The following is an 8,120-nucleotide window of genomic DNA, read 5'->3' as shown; positions in this document are numbered from 1 at the left end:
ATAAAAAAGCAGTCAAAATGCTCAGCAATGACTTACAGTAATGTAATACTTGTAGACTTGCTTACACTGTATAAAGAGGTATGTATGTATTTTTTTAATGTAAAATATGTATGTAAGCTTGCTTAAATTATGGTAACGCTCGCTCGAAAACTATATACATATTTAAACTAGCTGCTCGACTTCAACTGCGTATTCCCTCGAACTTAACCCACTCAATGCGCTAATTCGCTAGCTTTCTGTTTGCATTCGCATTCTTCACCTGCCGGTGAACAGATCGTGCTGAACGCTCAACGTTTCAAAATATATTTTTTTTTGTACTAGCTTTCATAGAGTTAGTGTTTTGTATGTATGTAGTGTAATGTTGTAATATATACGCTTGCGCAGCGTTAATGAAAACGTGCGTGGCGATTAAAAACGACTTACACGCAAATTCCTGACAGCAAACGGGCGGTAGTGGTGATAGTGAACGGTTGATTGGATTTAATTTGTCGCATACTAATGAAATTTAGACAATTTTAATATAAAAAAATTGTGTATGTGTAAGAGTTAGAGCACGTGCTAGTCAAAGGAATTATTGTTATTGAAATGTAATTAATGGTAATGTACATATTTAGTGAGTTCTAAAATTAGCGAAATTCTTGAGTGATTGAAAATGTGAAAATATAATTTGAAACAATAAAAAAAAGTATTTAAAAAAATAACTCTATAAATTAATAAAGACATTTATGAACATCAGAACAAATTGGCTGTCATACCACTCAAACCCACTTTCTTCAACGTGGGTTGCTTTCAAAACTAATATAATAAAATATAAAAAAACTATTAAAAATATATAAAATCAAAAGCAAAATATAGCAAAAAAAATCAACAACAAAAAACAAATTTAATAATATATGTAATATAACTACTCAATTGGAAATATGCAATCCAACAACGCTTCTGCAGCACAAAGCATTGAATCATTGTCTGCCGCCAACAGCAGCAAGGAGGAATCTACTTTGGATGCCATACTCATACGTTTGGGGGAATTTGGGCGGTTTCAGATCGTAATACTTATATTAACTTGCCTGCCAGTGCTATTTAATGCCGTATCGTCGGTCACATATATTTTCACTGCTGGAAATGTGGCGCACAGGTGAGCGTGCCATGGTGAAGGTTTAAAAAAAAAACATAAAAATAAAAAACAAAAAAAATATAAACATAACAAAAAAAATTATTCAAGGTGGTATTCTGATTTAGAAGCCCGAACTTAAGGCGCTTTTTCGGACCCGATAAAAAAAACCAGAACTATTTTTACCATACATTTTTTATATGTTTTTTATTGATATTTAAAGAGTACAAATTAATTGTAATATTAAAAACAAAAAATTTCATTTCTGTTCGGAATTTTTTAAAAATATAAAATATTTGTTTTTCCAAAAATCCTCTCGTAGTGCGATAGTATAATGTATAAAGAAGCTCTGTATAAAATTTCAAGTAGTTCAGAGAAAAACTCGCGGCGAGCTGTCAGTCGCTTTGGTCGGCGCTCTCAATATAAGCTGTAACTCAGAAAATAATTGAAATTTCGAAAAATCGTTTTAGGGACATATTCTTAAAGGGTTATACTACAATAATATGCAAAAACAAAAAATATATTTAAATTTTTAAACCAGAATACCCCCTTAATGACAAATATATATATATATATATATATAGGCATTTTATATTTAGAAAAAGTATTATATGGCGCCTGTAATGATCCGAAGCAGTGTTTCCAGCTCTCAAAAATTTTTCTACCTAAAACTCCAACAAAAGCTCTCTAAATTCCTCTAAAAAATAATTCAACTGGTTTACAGTGGTTTTGTTGGCCTAGATATAAGATCGATTATAAATATATTTGTGTTCACAGTGCATGAAGTTATAAATGGTTTTGTAAAGTTTGCTCTCGTTTATTTTTAAATCTTTATTTTAATTTTACATTACAAAAAGCAGAGAAAAATTTAACTGCCATCACGTGACGAGCCAATCAACATTCATGGCTTTCTTCCATTATTTTTAGAAGCTGTTTGAACCGCTCTCTCAGTTCCTCACTATAATATCCAATTTAGTAATCCCAAATACGGGATTAAAAAATATAAAAAAAATTTATCCCAAAAACCGGATTAAAAATTATAAATAAAACTGATTGAAAAGTAAAAGAGAAAATTTTTAATCTTAAGCATATAATTCAGAATTAAAACAAACAGAATTTGTTTTAGAATTAACATTTATTCGCGTTTGCGTACTTCATTCAAATCAAAAAATAATATTTTAAATTTTCAGTTTTAAATGCCAAACAGCTTGAATTAAAAATGAAAATTTAATTTGTAATCTCAACATCGAAATTAAGAAATGAAAATTAAATTTCTAAATCCAATCTAAAATTATTGAATTAAAAAATTTGCAACATTCATTTCGCATGACAGTATACCAAATTTTCATTCGTACTATCAGGTGCAATCCAGCCTGTAATATAACAATAAATTGTAAATAACGTCATGTGAGTTGAAAAACTTTACAGGTATAGCAATTCACAGTTATAAAAATGATAAACATGACAAAACAAATGCCACATAATTTTTTATGGTATATAGTAAATATATATATACTTAGTGTGGAAGTCTACATTCAAAATCCAACAACAAACGAGGATGTACTTATAGGAGTTGTTGCAGATTCTTTAGCTAAATTAAGTAAAAATACCTTTTTTTTAACTTTATTGATGTAAGGCTATTTGACGACGCCGGCAATTCTACAATAAATGATTATAAATATTGAATTTTATATTGTTTATAGTTATTATTTATGAGAAGGAATATTATATTTATTATGATTATAAATGTAGAATTTGATATTGTTTATCGTTTTTATTTAGGAGAGGAACAGAAGATTTTGGTATTCTTTGTTTGAATTCAAAGTTGAACATTTAAAAGGATATGAACTACATGGTCCTTTCTAGTTCAGATCAGTTTCTCGAGTCTTTAAATATTATATTTCTGGTAATATTTTATCTCTTCCGCTTTAGGCATTTTAATTAAATACTTGTAACAAATAACGATTAGGGTAGCAAAAAAAAATTATTGCTTTGTTTCTGTACATATTTATCATATATTTCTGTTAAAAAAATTAATATTCAATGTATAAAAAAAAACTCTACAAATACTCATAAAAATATAACACCCCTAAAAAATCGCATTCGACTCTTTTACCTCCTAAATTTATGAGGAAACTCCCTAAGTTGGTAAGACTGACCCGAAGATTTGAGTTTTGAATTAACAAACCTTGACTTTTTGGTAAACAGAACATGCGGAAACCTAATTAAATAAATTCCTTTTCAATAAATTTTTGTACAATAGCACTGGTTACCTGTAAGTTCTGACTAATTTTCGCAGAATTTTTCAATTCTACGATATTTTCAATATTCTCAAATCCGATTAGATACACTATGCAAATAGATGGTTTCTTTAAACCCTTGGATCCTGATATTGTGATATGCCACTCAAAAAGACCTAAAATCGACCCCAGTTTGCTATCAACCTGATCCTCAGACAGGTCATGGCAAAACATTAAGTCTCTACCAGCCGCATCAAAACATTTACTAACCGCTCAAATTAGCCAAAAAACTAATTGATTTATCGAGAAAAAATCAAGACATACATACATACATAAGAAGCAGACAACAAAAGCAAATATACCACCATTACCACAACAGCCACGAGCTTTAAAAATAATTTAGGCAATGTTTTCCTGCCGCTACAAGATCCACAGATGTGGAGCCTAGATTGAGTCATTGAAGACCGATTTGCTTCGTATTCAAAATAGATGAAATCAAGGTCGCGTTATATCTATTAGGGTGATAACCATTTCGTGGAGCCCTAAGAAAATGTCTCACTTTGACAATTTATTTTCTCTGTCACAAATGAACAGCAAAATTTTCTTTGTTTACTATTCTACTAATTGAGTATTGTTTTAAAGCTCTAATCTGTACCTTAAGCTTAAAAATCGATGTTTTCAATAGACCCATTATCAGCATATTATCACTATTTTCACCCTTTTCCAAGAAACAAAATCAAATTAAAAATCAGCATTTTTACAAAAAAAATAAAAAATAAAGGACTGCTAATTTAGTATATCAATACATATGTATGCACATCTCTACAAGTACTATTAGTAATAAATTTGTCTATTTCTCTTCGATTAGTCTGTGAGACAAAAAAAATAATAATAATTTGTATGTTCATCGAAGTGTGTTAATAAACCAGGTAAACGTAAAATTTCGCAGATTCATTAATCATAAATCACATCAAAGCATGTTTACCATTAGGAAATGAAGCGTAAATTGGTTTGTAGGTTGCCTAGATTAATATGCACCTACATATTATTCACGATAATTTCTTGGACTTTACTCAACGAAAAAAAATTAAACAAATAAAAATGTTAACTTCAGTTGCACCGAAGCTATAATCCCCTTCTCAAATAGAAACGATTCCTTACAAGAATTTGATTTTAATCGGTAAGTTTGTATGGCTAACATAGATATATGCTAGTCCGAGCTGAATAATTTCTTAGGAAATTGCATCATATATATTTTATAGGGTCTTGAAAATTTTTCCTGGATGTTACAAACATTCTGGCAAACCTAATATACCATGTATGGGTATACAAATATTGAACATGAAACAAGTATACTGCAAATACTGAACTACTATTTCCATCCTATGTGTAGAGTGTAACAGTTCTTTGATAAGGCTAAAGAATATAATATTATAATATTAAGCTGAGCTCATATACCATAATAAAAAAAAAAATAGTCTTAGGAAGCAAGAGATTAAATTCCGTTGAGGTCTTGACATCCTCAGTGAATCCAAAAATTTCAGATAAAAACCTTTTTAATGATGAATATTCGCCGTAAGATTATGAACTGAGAGTAAGAAAACTTTTTGAGTTCAAAACCGAGACCGAACCAAGAAGCTATAAATATGGGAACTTTTTTTTAAACGGTTTTCTCTCGCGGTATTTTGTCAAACTTTGAGTGTACTTTTGACTTCAAAAAAGTTTCTTATCAAATCCATCTGTTATGAGGAGCTTTACAGCACTTATATCTGTTCATTTATCAAAAAAAATCAACCACACAACACAAATGGGAAGAAGTGGCAACCGAGTGAGTTGAATACGCGGTAATCTCCTGGATTAAAATAGAACCTAAGCCGAAGAAAGCAACCGCATTTATAGAAGATTTTCAATGTTCAGATCGATTTCATCAGCCATTCCATTATTTCTCATCTAACATCAAGCCATATAGTACCGATCGACCTTAAAAAGATCGCAATCTACAACACCTACTTAATTTTAATTTAGGTGTAATATCACGGAATGTGATGGGCCACAGAGTGCTTACGATGAGCCATGGGTTAAATATGCCATACCAATGAAGAATAGTGATCTGGATCAGTGCCAACGATATGCACCCAGAGCAATTACGAACTGGAGCGTTACAAACGAAGCTGAACAATATTGTACGGCAGATCTTTTTGATGACGAGGAGACGCAGGATTGCCCTGACAATAATTTCATATTTCGCGATGACGAAGTGACAATATCAAATGACGTGAGTATAGAGCAATGAAGAAGTGAAGAAATATAGTTTGAAAACTAATATATACTCGCATAAACTCTATAGTTCGGCATCTACTGCAACGATGAATGGAAGCTGACGCTCACCGGTACCATTAACAATGTGGGACAATTTATCGGTATACCGTTAGGTGGTTTGATATCGGATAAGTGCGTAATATTTTTAAGATACAGCGAAGATTTTAGTTATAAACTAATATTATAACTTTTCTACGCAAATATTTAGATACGGTCGGCGTAATGCACTCGCGCTTGGTGGCGTACTGAGCGCCATATTTGGGATTATACGCTCATTTACTACCTCCTATGTGCCATTTCTGGTCTTCGAATTCCTCGACAACGTCGCGAATAGCTCACTCTATTCCATTTGCTTTATCATTGGCATTGAGCTGGTCGGTCCCAGCAAGCGCGTATTCGCCTGTAGTATAATTACGATCTTCTATGCAATTGGGGAGATGTTCTTAGCCGTGGTCTCTATGTACTTTCCGAATTGGCGCATTATGCTACGTATATTCTACATACCGGCGTTGGCTGTGATCTCCTATTACTGGGTTTTGCCGGAAAGCGTGCGTTGGCTGCTTAGTCAGGAACGTGAATCAGAAGCTACAGATATACTGAAACGTGCGGCGCACATAAATAAACGTAGACTATCTGATGCAACGTTGGATAAATTGATTTTGGCGAATCGTGAAAAACTAAGCAGTCAAAGGGGTGGTCGTTTCCCTTTGCGTGAGGCTTTCGGTAAATTATTCTTTCGTATTGCAAACTGTTCGCTATCTTGGATAGTGACGGTGCTGGTCTACTATGGACTCAGTTTGAACTCGGTGCTTTTGGCCGGTAATAAATATTTTAATTTCATATTGATTGCGTTTGTGGAAATTCCCGGTTTTTTCCTACCCTGTCTGACGATGGATCGATATGGTAGAAGATATTCGTTATGCGGTTTTATGTTGCTCAGTGGTGTATGCTGTCTGTGTACGGTGTTTTTGGGTTCAGGTCGGAAATCCTTGTTGAAAAGCTGTATTTTATTTGTGAACATCATTACTTATATTTTTGTTTTTACAGGGAATTACTATCTACAGTTGAGCTTGTTTCTAGTGGGTAAGCTCGCCATCACCGCAGCGTTCCAAGTTTTATACTTTTTCACTTCGGAGATATTTCCAACGAACTTGCGTAGCAGCTTGTTGTCTTTCTGCTCGATGGTTGGCCGTTTTGGTTCAATGGTAGCGCCACAGACGCCTTTGTTGGTAAGATTTTAAAGTAAATAAAAGCAATTATAGTTTCTTCCTATACCTTAAATCATTAAATAAATAAATTGGAAATATGCTGAAGTGGCGCTCAAACATAATTTCAACAATTATATTTATCTATGATAAAAGGCTTCTGTCCATAGACCAACATTTTTCTCATGGAAGTACAAATAGAAACTACTAGAAAGTCTGATGATCGCACATTAGTTCAATATAAATAACCGAAACAAACCCGGATATATGTATATCCGGTCAACCTTCGGTTATGATTCTGCAGCACTACCAAAATTATTTAAGGAATTTAAGGAGAAGATATTTTCTTAAATATATTTTAACCATCACCAATTTTGCTTCATTGTTATTTCTAACTTGTTAAAAAAAATTAATTTTCTTGTCTCTCTTCAGGCTAAATATTATGAGAATGCGCCCGCCATATTATTTGCAGTTTGCGCTCTAGTCAGTGGTTGCTTGTCGCTGCTCTTTCCGGAAACCTCAAATACAATTTTACCGACGACAGTGCACGAAGCGGATACAATTGGCAATAAGAAAACATCGAGCAATCCAAACAGCAGCACATTTAGTTTAGAGAATGAAAGTACTTATATGTAATTAGTTATTTAACAATAATATTAATTTAGTAATTTTAAAAGAAAACTTAAAAAATTACAGTATTGCTTAGATAGTTAGGTAACATTTGTAATTTTAAAATTGTTTCTATTAAAAACAGAATTTTTTTGAGTTCAGATGAACTCAGTTATAAATGCTTTCAAACTAACTATGTCGGCCAGTTGCAAACCAACATTTGTCAATTTGGCGAGACAAGTTGGGCTGTACTGGAAAAAGTAATGCAAATTGTGAGAACAACGGTATGAAATAAAAAATAATTACAAACTGAAAAGGTGATCTTCAAAATATTTGCTTTTCATTCAAAGTTCAACATATTGAGAAAGGTTATGGTCACTTTGACCGACAGCCCTGACAAAAAAAATAATAGATTTTATATACTTCTCTGCAAAAAAAACAATACTAAAAAGTTGTAAAAAATTCTCTGAAGCTGTTGAATTAAATGGAAATTTTTTGAATTATTAATCAAAAAGTGTTAAAATTAGTGTGCGTTGAGGTTTGACTACGAATAATTTTTGAACGGTTAATTTAGTACAAACTCATAGAGTATGCGCATCATAACAATACTTTGTAAGCGAGCTATAAAACTCAGGA

The 8,120-nt window shown here is 32.2% G+C and overlaps 1 protein-coding gene across 1 annotated transcript; it reads left to right on the top strand.

Annotated features, from left to right (window-relative positions):
* Positions 1–234: 234 nt before the first annotated feature.
* Positions 235–7,814, top strand: LOC106619969 (organic cation transporter protein). Its single transcript, XM_014238326.3, has 6 exons — positions 235–1,135; positions 5,377–5,626; positions 5,699–5,802; positions 5,879–6,648; positions 6,718–6,899; positions 7,308–7,814. The coding sequence occupies exons 1-6, from the start codon at positions 921–923 to the stop codon at positions 7,509–7,511; spliced, it is 1,725 nt and encodes a 574-aa protein (XP_014093801.3). The 5' UTR covers positions 235–920; the 3' UTR covers positions 7,512–7,814.
* Positions 7,815–8,120: the final 306 nt, after the last annotated feature.

This window comes from Bactrocera oleae, chromosome 6 (genome assembly GCF_042242935.1).
Source record: "Bactrocera oleae isolate idBacOlea1 chromosome 6, idBacOlea1, whole genome shotgun sequence".
In the NCBI taxonomy this organism is placed as follows: Eukaryota; Metazoa; Arthropoda; class Insecta; order Diptera; family Tephritidae; genus Bactrocera; species Bactrocera oleae.
This window is presented reverse-complemented; position numbering and strand designations above follow the sequence as displayed.